General features: G+C 34.9%; 1 protein-coding gene across 5 annotated transcripts in view; it reads left to right on the forward strand.

The window, feature by feature from the left end:
- LOC149072996 (uncharacterized) overlaps positions 1-14,599 on the forward strand; it is a 174,888-nt gene that overhangs the window by 69,448 nt on the left and 90,841 nt on the right. For 4 of the 5 annotated variants that reach the window (XM_089246890.1, XM_089246892.1, XM_089246888.1 and 1 more), the window contains one exon: positions 12,818-12,918. The exons of the other annotated variant lie outside the window; for it this stretch is intronic. In XM_089246890.1, the coding sequence (XP_089103016.1) occupies positions 12,820-12,918 (99 nt within the window). In that variant the 5' untranslated portion in view covers positions 12,818-12,819. The remainder of the gene's footprint in view (positions 1-12,817; positions 12,919-14,599) is intronic. 5 annotated transcript variants of the gene reach the window in all.

Genomic DNA, 14,599 nt, shown 5'->3' on the forward strand with positions numbered 1-14,599 from the left:
CTTGTTTTATTTGTTCATTGTTACATTGCTTGGCGAAACTTCATTTTCCCCTGTGAAACCGTTCACACCAGAAATATAACAGAAAATAAAGTAATATAATAAAAAATATTTGTGTCCGGACGCAAATATTTTTTATCTGATATTTTATTTTAATTACGTATCCAAAACACTATCCAGGTATTATTCACGAGATAGCCAAAATATTTGGACGTAAGTCAGAGACCCGAATTCTTTTCTTGCCCAGGACCTTCTCGTGTCTAGGTCGAACTCTGGCTATCTGTCATTTATCTTTCAAAGCACCAGTGTTACTGCAATATTATTTAGGTCCAAATTAAAAAAATATATAATTTTGCATAATTTCAAATGCGCAGGACTCTCTTCTTCCTTGATTAAAACTGGCAAGCATCATTTGGGGGGGGGGGGGGAAGGGAATCATTTCAATTGATTATTTTCTTTTACATATTCAAATTCTGAAACACAAGTCACCGTATAAAATTTTTAATACAAAAAAATAAACTCTTTACTAAACCGACGCCATCGCGAGAAGAAATTGCTGTCATCCAATGCTGAAGGAACGTGTATCCCTTATCCACACACAAATGTATTAGGAGGAGAAATGATGCTTATTTAAAGAGATAGTACCAAAATTTAACTTTTATCCTTATATTGTCGCACGTTCTTGATAAGCATGAAAAGATAGTTCCACTGAAGTGTCTTACCAGGCCCGTCATTTGGGGGGGGGGGGATCCCCCTGGCTTTTGAAACTACACTAAAATTTGTGTATACACACACACACACACACACTGAGTACATGTTCTTGGCCCCCCCGGAAAAAGTTGAAAGACTGCCCCGTGTCTTACTCAATTAATGAAAATCTGTCTATATCCGATCACTTGAGTGATGCGTTGCACATTTCCTGAGCACTTGAAGGATCCTTGAAACATTTAGAGATTGCTGAAGTGGCTCTGTAAAGGATTTATCAATAGGGAGAATATTAGTTCAGATGCCCAATAACTATGGGTGGTTGATGACGTAAGCATCATCAAAACCCCCCCTCCCCCTTGTCATCAAAAGTCAACAAATCGTAAACCCCTCCCCCGTAGATGCTTACGTAATACTTGAATGACCCCTAATGTATTGTCAGATACTAAAAACAGAAATAAATTGTTTGTTCATTAACATAATATTCTAACAAATTTGTCTTCTTTTACCAGACCAGATTGCAGTCACAATGCAAGTTAAATTTATGAATCCCCATAGAAGACTACCATAGCATTATAGTCATAGAAAGAACACCCGTCTTTTTCTTTCTTACTATAATTTGGTCTCAATTAGCTAATATGTATATGTATTTCTATGGAAACCTGTATCTCCACTTACGTGGTTGTCCCATCCTATTGCATAACTTTGGAGTATTAGAAGAATTGGTTTATTTTGGACAAAATTTGCTACTTTCATTGCAAACAAAATTTCGTGAATGATAGGGGTATCAGATGTTTTAAATGCTTTTGTAAAACAATTTATGCTCATTGTTTTGATAACAAGGATATATGTTTATTAATTTTAATATAATTCTTAAACCAGAGTTTGTTTCAAACAATTTTTTTGTATTAAAAAATATTGCTTAACAAAAACCAGTTATTGCCAGAATATTTTTTATTGCAGTTTTTTCTATCAATGGCAAAAACTCAGGCTCAAAAATTAGTTTTGAACACAAACTTTAATATAAGAATTAGCTTATTTGCGTTTAGACGAATAATCAAATGCACAATAATGCCTTACATGTGTGCATAAATGAGAGAAAAATCAATTTTTGCCACTTGGCAAAAAATCTAATTTTTCTGGGACGGTTTTAAGTTTTTTCCAAAAACTTGAAACTATGGCAAAAACTTGCCAACCCTGGAAATTTATTAAAGAAAAATGAATAGAATTTTTTATTATTCAGCACGCTTTATTTGGCAGTTGATATTGACAGTAGCGGCCCTAAAATATATCTACAAACTATTTTACACTGCAGTTCAATAAAATTTGGTGTAGATGTAGGCGGTCAAATGACCAGAAAATATTCTGTGAAGGTAGCATCACAGAGGTCTGTCCATATTTTCTATAACATCCTAGATTTGCTATAGTAAGTTCCTTGATTTTGTATTAAAGAGCACAGGATGACAAAACTATTTTTCAAATGCAGTCCTTCTAAAATCTTATTGAAGAGCTACGTTCTCATCATATATGTTGCCCTTGCACAACAGGGGACATTTGTGCTCTCTTGATCATGCGACTGTTTTCACGAACAGTTGAATGTTCATCCTTTAACTGTTTTTATTAAAAAAAAAGTCCCATGTCAGGTGACCTGAAATTATCGAAACAAAATTCAATTTTCAATGTGTAATTTAAACGTGTTAAATGCAAAAGAATCGCGAAAAAAATTCACTCGTAACTGCTGATCATAAATTCTATTTATCAGTAAGAAATCAATACTTATTTGACTGAATCATATTGACTTATGAAGTTTAACTTTCTCGAACTTCATATGACACATTTATTTTATACCTTTGTCATATTATGGGTATACTGAAAAAAGTTTTTGTGTATTGAATAGTGTAAATACTGAGATAGACAGGGTTATTTTTCTCGGCCCAAGATATCAAGGGAAACAGATATTATGCTGAGGTGAACTCGGAAAGACAAGTCATCTTGTCGCCACTGGGACAAGATGACCTAGACTGGTTCTTTTCTCAGTCCAAGATATGTCATATATAAAAGTCATATTGTCCCGGCAGAGACAAGATGACTTTTCTTTCTGAGTTCACCTTAGTAAATATCCAGAAAATGTTTCCATTGTAAAATACTATGTTTAAAATCTTATTTTTATTTTATTGTATCATTTTTTAGCTAATTTTGAAGGCCATTTTATATTCATAAACAAATCTAGTTTATTGAATACACAATTAACAATGTTAAATAAGAGTAGTTTAGAGAAAAATCCAGGAACTCAAATAAAACTCCTGGTTCTGCTATGAAACAGTTTCTTCACAGTTCTGGTAAATTTGACCCAGTCGTTGGTTTTAGGTATATTGAAAGTGCAGTATTTCTAATGTTAAAGATATCCATTTGAGTGTCTTTGATGTTTTGAAGAATTGACAGTTTTTGTGTCGCATTTAGAGGAGTGTTGAGCAGGGAAGATAAGGTTCATATAAGGACTCGGGTTAGATTCATTATCTCCAGATAATAAGAACAGGAGTGACACTATAGCAGAGAAAGTTATGAAATTGCAATCAATTGAATAATATAAATATATTTTAGAGTAATATTAAAGTTAAATATCAGTTTGTCTCAATCTCAGTCTGCATGATCCTTGGTATAAAAAAGTAACATTAACAGAAAAGAATATGGTGATGAGAAAAACTGACTTTGTATAGTAAAAATATTGAGATCAGCATCTTTACAAGCTTGAAAGCAACGACACTGGATATAAACTGCATGATTTCGTCAGTCAGTGACCTGGAAGCTTTTTTGTGGCAAGTGAGGTTGATGGAATAGGAATAATCCATTGTGAAAATGGTGAGATTCTATGGTAGGGGGTGGATAGGTAAACAATGAAACTTTGTAGTGGGAAAACTGCAATTCACGGATGAGGTGTGGCTGAATTTATGTATAGTAAATGTGTATATTATTACCTACCTATATAGTATGTATTATGTGCAATAACACTGCTAGAGGACACTTCGTGCATGGCACATGTTAATTCTATGATTGTTAGTGTGTTTTTCCACATTTTTCTTGCAGTATTATGTTAGCCCCGACATTTAGACCATTTTACTCATAAGATCAAACAATTTTTTTCCAAATGTTTTAAAAATTTGTCTCTGGGTCATTCCATGTCAAATCACCCAGCCATGAAAACCCATAGTCTCAGATTTTGATAATTTTTTTTATTTGTTGCTTTTACCATCCTTATTAACAGTGTGAAATATTATTTGCATATCTCTAAAACTTTTTGAGAAAAAAAAAGTTGAAATTTATCAAAAAATAACGCAGATGACTTTTCTGAGGCTCAATTTTTAAGCCGCATTGTTTTAGAAAATAAATCGAAACATTTCCGTTTTCAATATATTCAAGTGAAATTTTCACTAAAGTGTTCACAAAAACATACAGAATATGGATAAAAATAATTCATACACTTAAATTTGAAATTTACATGCAAAAAAATTGTGTAAACTTCGTTTTTGGGGAATGTTTCTAACATATTTTTAGACCAGAGGCACAGCAGTTACCTAAACAACTTTTATTTTAAATTTCTCCTAAATATATGAAGTAAAAGACTGGAGAAAAAAAGAGGTTTTTTTTGACCGTTAATATATTTATTTATACAAAAATTGCCACGTTTTTAAGACAAATAAATTCAATTGATCGAATGGTCGACGCGTTTCGGCTCTTCAATGGAGAGCCGTCATCAGGACTGCCGCTGTGGTGGTCGAGTGGTTATAGTGCCGGACTCGCGATGCGAGGATCCGGGTTCGAACCCCACAGTGGTGGTCTGCTGAAATTGGTTTTCTGTGGTTCCCAACTTCAAGGTGCAAATGCGAGCCGATCTCCCAGTTAAAAAGTCTCGCCACAGAGAGCAACAGTCCTACAACGGTAAATCATTCAACCATAACACTTCACTCATAGTTTGTAAAACTGGGGGCAGATGACAGCACTACACATAACAAGCATTACACAGAAACAAACTTTACGTCAGGTTGCACTACACGTACACGCACATTCCCGCATGTACCGATTCGTTGGGGGGTTCCGCGGGGGGGGGGGGGTGCATGTGTGGTGTAGCAGCAGTAGTAGGTAGGGGCTCGGGGATCCATGATGTTCTTAAGTCAGCCACCTCGTTGAGCAATTTGCCTGTTGTGGCATTGTATTTGTAATTAGGACCTCGTGGTCAGAACTCACACGAATGAAGAGTGATGTTTACGTCTGGTCGTCCGAAGAGTTCGCCTTTGTATTTGCTGCGTCCGAGTGGTCTTTGGATGCGAATTGGGGAGCCATCTGTTGTAAAGTGTTGAAAGTTTTTTCACGACTGAGGTTAATAAAGCCTGTCCAAGCTGACTAAATAGGTGGTGTGTTTCTTCCATCATTAACGAGGAAATTCTGGCATGTTCTGATGAAGTATCCCTAGAGAAAATTCCATTCCGAATTGTGTGTTGCTTTTTTAAAAACAAATGCTTTGTCAAAATCAAAATAATGTGAATGTTGCCAACAGTGTTGGGCAATAGCCGAATTATCCGTCCGTCCCTTCTCAACATGCTTTCGGTGTTCGAGAACTCGAATATTTAGATTTCTTCTAGTTTGGCCAATATATTCATTTTCACAATTCTTGCATGGGATGAAGTAGATACCAGATTCTTTGGAGGGTGAGATAGGATCTTTCAGATGGGAAAAGGTGAGTATATTTGTTGGCTGGAATATTGTATGGAAGTCAAATTTCTTGAAGATAGAAGAGATCATGAAACTTCAAGAAACGAATGGAAGAACAACGGTATTAGAAAACCGTTTTGAGTTAGCTGGGAGCAGGTTCGTGGTGCATGTCTGGGTCATTTTTCTGAGGACCTTGTCGATGATAAAAGGTGAAAAACCCCGATTAGAAGCGATGTCACGAAGGATATTGAGTTCATTCTGGAGGGAGGCTATTTCGTCAGCTTGGACAGGCTTTATTAACCTCAGTCGAAAAACTTTCAACACTTTATAACAGATGGCTCCCCAATTCGCATCCAAAGACCACTCGGACGCAGCAAATACAAAGGCGAACTCTTCGGACGACCAGACGTAAACATCACTCTTCATTCGTGTGAGTTCTGACCACGAGGTCCTGATGACGGCTCTCCATTGAAGAGCCGAAACGCGTCGACCATTCGACCAATTGAATTTATTTGTCTTAAAAACGTGGCAATTTTTGTATAAATTAAAACCAGGCAAAGTTACTCATTTTTTGTGATAATATATTTATTCTTTCTCTCAACACAAAATTCATCGAAATAAGACTGGATCGCTCCGATTTCAAATCATTCCACTAGATATTGAAGTGCAACTTATCCTAGATTCCAATTATTATTTTTTGTTTATTGCTTCTACCATCCTTGTTGACCATGCAAAATTTCATGTACATAATCTCCATGGCTCGTACGGTCCTTGAAAAAAAAAAAAAAAACCAGTGTTTTCCGAAATAGTTTCGCCATTTTTTTTTACTCCGTAAGTGACGTCCTTAAAAAAAGTGCAAAACACAGGAAAAAAGCCTAAAGCCGGGTTTTCCTATTAGAACGTTTGCGCCGTGTACAGCGTGAAAACGTTGATTGGTCAAAAAACCTGAATTTCAGGTTTTTAACCCATCAGCATTTTCCGCTCCATACGGGGCAAAAGTTATACTCCTAGGAAAACCCGGCTTTAGCAGCCAATAACCCCAGATAATTGGATTTAAAGCACGTTTTTTTCCCCCCCATTGTTCTTAAGCCAGGTTTTCGTAGGAGCAGGTTTTCTGTGTCTCGTGCAAAGTGAATCGCCCAGCGTGACACGCCGTCCACTCACCAATAATAATAAAACAGGTTCGACTCTGTTTTCCTAGAGAGCGCAACAAGCCTCACGCAAGTGTTTTACGTCGGGCGTGATTCTGGAGGAGTCAAATGCGTTGCGCGCCACGCGCTTCACCGATCTTCTCTTCATTTTTGGTTTTTTTCACTTCCCTTCATCGAGCTCGATGCTTCCCTTCAAACCGGAGCATGCAGACGACAGTAGCTGATGCCACAAGGCCGCACGGGTAGGAAAACACAAACGCGTAGTGTGATTATGTAACACGTTTGTGTTGACGCGAAATGATCCAGTTCGGTTCATACGGCGGCAAAACCCTATGTTGGAATGTTTTTTTTTTCCTTTTTAATCTCTATGCACGTGGAAACTGCTCGGCCCCCACACAATGTGAATCGTCTGCGATCCCGGCTTTATATTGTAGGCTGGTTTTTCTGCGTGTATGTTGGGATTGTTTTCTTTCTCCCTGAGATTGCCGGTTGTTATTTGTCAGCCGTTTTATTTTTTTTTATGATCGTAAATGATCTTGTTTTTTTTTTCCCAACTCAGTGGGCACGCTCTGGCCCCCAACCACCCACTTCTAGGAAAACCCGGCTTTATGGTAGCATGTATCCTGCGATCTTGAGAAATCAATATCTTTTAAAAAAAAAAAGTTTCATAATTTTTTGCCGAAATATTTCAGACTTTCAGTCCGTAAGTGAGCGAAGCTACCTGTGATTAGTGTCAACAAAACATTGATTTTTTTTAAATAAAGGAGTGATGTGAAGCGCTTGTACAATGTTCTTTAAAGAAACAAAAAACAAAATGATTGGCAAGTGTATGTATTTTTAATAACTTGTGGCTGAAAAATGCCTGCTATCAAGATTAGTTGCTGAGTGTGCCAGACAAAAATGCCGCCGAATGCAAACTGTGCTTCAAAATCATCAATATCGCTTCAATGGGTGAATCTGCACTGAAATCCATTGAGCTTATATTACTGGAGGGAGTATGACATAGGGCCATAACTAGGATTTTTGTATCGTCTTGCCGCCCCCACCAATTCGGAATTCGATAATTTTATAACGGTGTTCACATAAAAAATGTCACCCGGGGCAGAACACCCCCTCCGCCCTCTAGTTCCGGCACTGATATGACATCAGCAGTCTACATTATTCCTTGGAAGGTCATGTGACGCTTTGAATGTGGGCGCAATCTCCGTTATTTTCTTATGGCATCCATAGTAGTTTAAAACAATAAATGCAAGAATTAATTTCAGTATCGATATGATTCCAAAATTAATGAATTACAGAATTAATAAAGCAATAATTCCAAAATTAATGAAAGATCATTTTAGAATAAATGATAGATAATTCCAGAATCAATAAAAGAATTCAGCATTAATAAAAGAAATAATTTCAGCATTAGCGAAAGAAGCAAATCCAGAATATGTATATATATATATATATATATGTATGTATGTGTGTGTATATACGGGGTGATTATGAAAAAACTATCCCGACATATGGGCCCCTAACTATCATACCATTCACAGAAACTGAATGAAATTTTGGCATAAGGTATTTTGAGGTATGCGCTCAAGAATGATATGGAAAACAACAGTGTCACTAACAGTTACGGTTACAGTGAGAAAATTTCGAAAATATCAAATGGCAACACCAAGTTTTTTGTATTGGAATGTGATCTCCATTGTGAAAACCCCTAAATAGCGTTGGAATGACACCTTTAGCACGAAAATCCCCAGAGCTAAGCAAGGAAAAAGTAAAAAGGACTTTGCTGTGCACCAGAGCATTAATGTTCGTTTCATTCATCATACCGTTTCTTCGGCTGAGATCCCAGCCTGATTAGTTCTCCACAAGGTCATGTGGAAAATTTGTGAAACACAATAAAATGCTTTATTTTATGCTGCTTCTCTGTCCTTATTGGTTGTCCTCACTTTTAGCCTATCTACCGCCGGTGATTTTCATGCTACAGTTGCCGTTCGAATGCTATTTAGGGTTTTTCACAATGGAGATCACATTCCAATACAAAAAACTTGGTGTTGCCATTTGATATTTTCAAAATTTTCTCACTGTAACCGTAACTGTTAGTGACACTGTTGTTTTCCATATCATTCTTGAGTGCATACCTCAAAATACCTTATGCCAAAATTTCATTCAGTTTCTGTGAATGGCATGATAGTTAGGGGTCCATATGTGGGGATAGTTTTTTATAATCACCCTGTATATATGTATGTGTATTTTGAAGGTTTTTTTTAACATGCTTAATTATAAAGGTATTTTACCAAAAGTGTTAATTTTTTTTAATTACTTTGATTTTTACAGCATATATTTTAATAAACATATTTAATATATATGATAAATATGAAATGGTTATACTTGACAAAGTCTACATTATAATATTTAATACAGGCCTATAGATTTTTCCCAAGAAATAATTTAGAATTGCTGATAAAAAAAAAGCTAGAATATGAGGAATCAAATCACAAAGAAAAATAATTATCAGATACAACCTGATTGTTGTAGCTGAGGCAGATGGAAGAGAGTAGAATTAAAACCTAATGTATATAATGACTGGTGGTGATATATTAGATGTGGTGGTTCTTGTGATGATGATTGTAAAAAATAATAGCTTCTGTGAAGATATAAACTATGGGGCACTGGTCTTTGTTTTTCAGAGGCAGCTGGTGTCTTATTTGATTATAAGACTTATCATCCCAGCAGGTGGTGATAAAGTCCCTGCTGCTGTTTCATTGAGAAAACTAAAACAAAAGTATGTGGGGTGTTAACCCCCCCCCCCCCCCCACATACAAATGATGTGTCTCAATTGTGATCTTGCTGAAGACAGAATGTGCTCCATAGAGTAGCCTACTCCAGGGTTAGCAAATTTTTCTTATAACACCATTTTCATTTGAGCTATATATTTTATATCATAATTTTGGAATTCAAAGTAAAATGTCAGAAAAGACACTTGAAATTTATTGTGTTGGAAAAGAAACTGGATCTGACTGTCATAAAAAGTGTTATGCAAAAGTGAAAAATCTGTTACCCATTACATCATTGGACCCATCCGACATCAATCTTTTGATCTTGAGGAATGAAGCAAGTTCTGAACATTAATCTACTGTGTGTAAGCATCATAGAGCTTTTTTCTCAAAGTATGAAACATACCTGAAAGCATGCTTTAATCCTTTTAAATGTCATAAGAAAAAAAATAAAAGTTTTAAGGATAGTAAACTTGTATTTTTCACTTATAAATGAAATAGAAGGTTGTACAAAATCAATTCCAGGGCAAAAAATATGCCATGCTCTTAGGGACGAAGTGAATAAACACATCAATGAATTTGGTGAAGGAACTTAATACTGTGAAGAGATGAACAGTGATATTGATGTAGAGATAAGTAACTTGGAAATGCCAATTTCTAAACAAGAAAGGTAGCTTCACAGTGCAGGTCAAACTAAGCCAAAAGAAAAGTTGAATCTGCCTGTAACACTTTAAAATTGAAGGTTTGTAAAGTTTTTGATGAAGAATCACCAGAAAATGAATCTCAAAGCACACTTAATGAAGATATTTTCTTTCTGTTTAATATGATTATTTTGATAGAGTTAATCTTTGAAATAAGACTCAATTTAACCATCACAACAAGGGAGAAACTGCAAATTTTAACTCTGGTCCTTGCTTCATGGAACAAGGAAGAATATCTGTGAAGAGTTTGATTTCACTGAATATGCTGTGCGAAAAGCAGGAGAGCTTTTGTGAATGAAAAAGCAAAGGCGAGTTACTGTGGTTTTATTATAAAAAAAAAAAATCAAAAATTAAATTTCAGTAAGTTTTATGCAATCTAATTTTTTAATTCAAGGGTTTAAATTTTCTTTTCTAGTCATAATTTGCATTTTTTTGTGAGCATTTTATTGAAAATTTCATTTGAATGTATTGAAAATCTGATGTGTTATGATATTTTCATAAATAATATTGCTTGAATGGGGTTGCCTTAGACATCATTCCTAGGATTAGAAGACTTTTTTTCTCAGTTTTTGAGATATGTGCATGAAATTTTGCATGGTCAACAAGGATGGTAGAAGCAATAAACATAAAATAATAATTGGAATTTGGGATGATGGGTTGCACTTCAATATCTAGTTGAATGATTTGAAATCGGAGCAATCGTTTTATTTTGATAAATTTTGTGTTGAGAGCCAGAATAAATATATTAATTGTCAATAAACCATTATTTACCCCCCCCCCCCACAAGTCTTTTACTTCATATATTTAGGAGAAATTTAAAATTGAAGTTGTTTAGGTAACTGTTGTGCCTCTGGTCTAAAAATATGCTGTAAACTTTGTTTTTGTGGAATTTTTCTATAATTTTTTTGCATGTGAATTTTAAATGTAAGTGTATGAATTATTTTTATTTTTTATTCTGTATGTTTTTGTAAACACTTTAGGGAAAATTTTACTTGAATATATTGAAAACTGAAAAAGTTGATTTATTTTCTCAAACAATGCTGATTAAAAATTGAGCCTGAGAAATGTCATCTGCATTATTTCTTGATAAATTTCAACATTTTTTTTCCGTCAAAGTTTTAGAGATATGCAAATATTTCACACTTAATAAGGATGGTAAAAGCAAGAAATAAAAAAAAAATTATCAAAATCTGAGACTATAGGTGTCATTTTGGCATTGTTATGATCAAAGTCATAACATATTTTTTGTAAATTATATTAAGGTTTTAGATGGGTATATTGTATATAAAGTGTAGGTGTTTTTTTTTTCGGCTGGTGAAGGGGAATTATTTCATGGATCGTGAGAACGGAAGTTTGACCACATGGCCCCCTCAGACATTCCTTGGATGGACGAGGTCCACTTTCACTTTGAAGGGGTCGGGTGGTCTGAGTTCCTGGAAACTTTCCATGACATAGATCTCATCCAGCATGCTGATTGGCTCAAAGTCGCTCTCCAGGAGTACTATCTTGTAAGTTTCGCTTCTCTCGGGGCAATTCTTGATGACAGCTGTACAAGTGGTAGACACTGAAATATGGCAAAATTACAGTTGTCATTAGATTTTTAAACCAGTCCTCTGGTCCCTAACAATGTCATCTTTCAAAATCACCAGTTAAGAACTAATTGTTGTATAGTCAGAGTTCTTAAAAACAAACAGCAGCTGTACAAAAACCTATGACACAGATTAACTAAGCAGTTGTTCTAAATGTTGGCCACAAGTCAAATTGATTCTAATTTCATTCCCACACATAGGACATCGAATGCTCCTTCATACCAAATTTTTAGTAGCAATTGTAAGGTTAGACAAATTCTGAGTACTGTGTCATCATTTGGACATCATTGGCATTGACATCTAAAGTTTTGTGCAGATCACTAAATTGAAATCTCTAAGGGCACACAAAATGTGTAGAAATCATGTTGGCATGCGTCTACTAATAAAGAAAGGGATCACCAAGTCTCCGAAAAGTAAAAAAAAAAAAAATTCGAACAGTTTTTCATGAAAAAAAATTCTTTTGGCTCCTACGAAATTTGGTGCCAAATTATTTTTTGATTTATTAAGCCTCTACCTATTGAGACTTACCAAGCCCTGATATAAATAAATAGTTCAATTTATTAGATTTGTTTCTTTGTATTTATTTTGCATACATAAATGCTAACAAAAACATACTTGTAAAAAAGCTTTTGTTTTGAAAAGTAAAATTATGGAAGCACTGAGTAGCAACTGTTATAACCTCCCTTTTATGCCAGAGACATGAATATATAAATTTCAACTTTTGAAACTATCAGCTGGGTTTGATCAGTTATTTTACTATTTAAGTTTTGCCAGAACCTAGAATGTGTATCCCTATTGAAACACATTTTACAAAACATACTAGCAAAACAATTTCCATAGAGTAAAACAAAGTAGAATAAACATTTAAACATAGTTTTTCAAGTACTTGAAATTTTCACATTTATGTTTCAGGCGTAGGAGGGGGACCAATATATCAAATAGACATATTATACACTTGATTTATTGTTTCTCTACAATTTGAGAAGGGTATGACATTTTTGAAGAACCATATCAGGAACAGATATACAGCAGCTCTTTCATACATAGAGCTTTAACAGAGCAGATTTTATTCTTTGATTTTGGATATTCCCATGCCTGTGGTTGATAATGGATCCAAAATTGTCCATTTTTTAATACGGGACTGACTTCTTGATTAAACAAAAAATATTTTTTTCAAATGTATTTTTCTTTTTCAGACATGTTTAAATGTGGAAGATGTGCCAAGGTATTTTCTAGTATTGATGATTTCGTAAATCATCTGGAAGAGTGTCAAGTCACAGTCGAAGAGTCGAGCAAGGTTAAAATAGTTGAAGCTTTCTTTTTTCTTTTTCTTTGGGGTAATATAGGAATATGCGTGCAGTATTGAGTGATAGAAAAAAATAAGAGTATGGTAGACCCTTGTTAATCTGTCACATATTAGACCAGGGTGTTTGAAGTTATTGAAATCACTGAATTACTAGACATTAATTGAAAAAGCCATGTAAACTTCTCTGTACAGACAGGCAATGATAGGTTTTCTTCTGCGCTCACAAAAACCCATCCAAATATACCTGATCACTGGAGAGCTGAAGCAGCACACCCATAGGCGGAGATAGACTTGGAAGTCTGGGGAGGGGGTCACGATGATGTCAATTCATATATACATTTATACATTAGATCAGTCGGGACTCCACCTTTGACGCTGGGGGGTAATGCCCCCCACACTCCCCCCATATCTCCACCCATGGGTGTACCACCACATTAATGAAAGTTAATATATTTCTTTTCCTTTTTTTTCTTTTTATTACAAAGCTGTCAGTCTCCAATATTTTCCAGGAGGCTCCAGCATTTCTGTTCCATCTCCCAGACTTCCAAAAATTCTTGTCTCTCGATTCCGACTGTGATGAAAATCCCTACTCTTTTGGGGAAAAATTTATTCTTAAAGAATTTGCTCAAAAAAGGCAGTTCCTTTCATTTTTACAGTTCTTTCGCTTACAAATTGAACACAGTAAGATGCAAAAACACCTGTCATGACGTGTGTGGCTTTCTATAAGTAGAGAAATACTTTTTTCTTTTTTTGGAGAAATTTTTTTTTTGTATTATATATACTTAGTGTATATTTTTTTTTTTTATTAAGGAATGGGATGAATAGAGATTTGGCCAAATATCAATTTTCTTAAAATTCATCAAAAATATAAATAAAAGTGTCATTTTTAATTGAAAATGAATTAGTAATTTCAAATGATTGATATTGAATTTTAATTATGCAATTTATTATTTAAATAAGTATTGAAAAACTGGTAAGACATTTATTGCCATGATACTAGCAATCAAATTCAGCAATACAATATATATTGTATTTTAATATCACAGTGATACCTCTGCTAACGAAGATGATTCACTCTGAAATCAAGTTCACTAGCCGAAACATGATTTTCAGTAGGTTTCTATAGAGGATCATGATTCATTTCAGCTTCTGCCTGAAATTTAAAGACAAATTTTTGAAACACCAAGGAGCAGTATAAAAAAGGCAGAAACTGATCGAAAACTAAAATGAACAGCTTTGAAATTGGATAAATGAGAATTTACAGGAAGAAGGTACTGAAGGTCTTATTTTACACTAAATGTTATACACACATAACTAACACCAGCTTCCATTTACTAAAGTTGGTGTTGACACAACCCAGTCAGTTTTGTAGATGTCCTCATTCATTTGCGACTTGGTGAGCTCATTTCTGTGTCTGATACATAAAAATGGAAAGATAAGCTCTTAGAATGTTCAGGCTGTTCAGTTTCATGCTTTCATGTTGCACTGAGAGAACACATGCTCTGAAAATAAGGGCTCTCCCCCCTTTTTTTAATGAATTTTCTAATTTGACTGAATCTTTCATTTTGAAATGGTTCAAAGCATTTCAGAGAAGAAAGTGTAGGTACATCTAAAATAATATTCCAAGTTGGGCATGTGAGTTCATCAGGCTGGAGTGATAGTAATTCTGATC

The sequence above is a fragment of the Pholcus phalangioides genome, unplaced genomic scaffold, assembly GCF_987345545.1.
Source record: "Pholcus phalangioides strain wild (caught in Gottingen) unplaced genomic scaffold, Ppha-v1.0 ptg000017l_1, whole genome shotgun sequence".
Classification (NCBI taxonomy): domain Eukaryota; kingdom Metazoa; phylum Arthropoda; class Arachnida; order Araneae; family Pholcidae; genus Pholcus; species Pholcus phalangioides.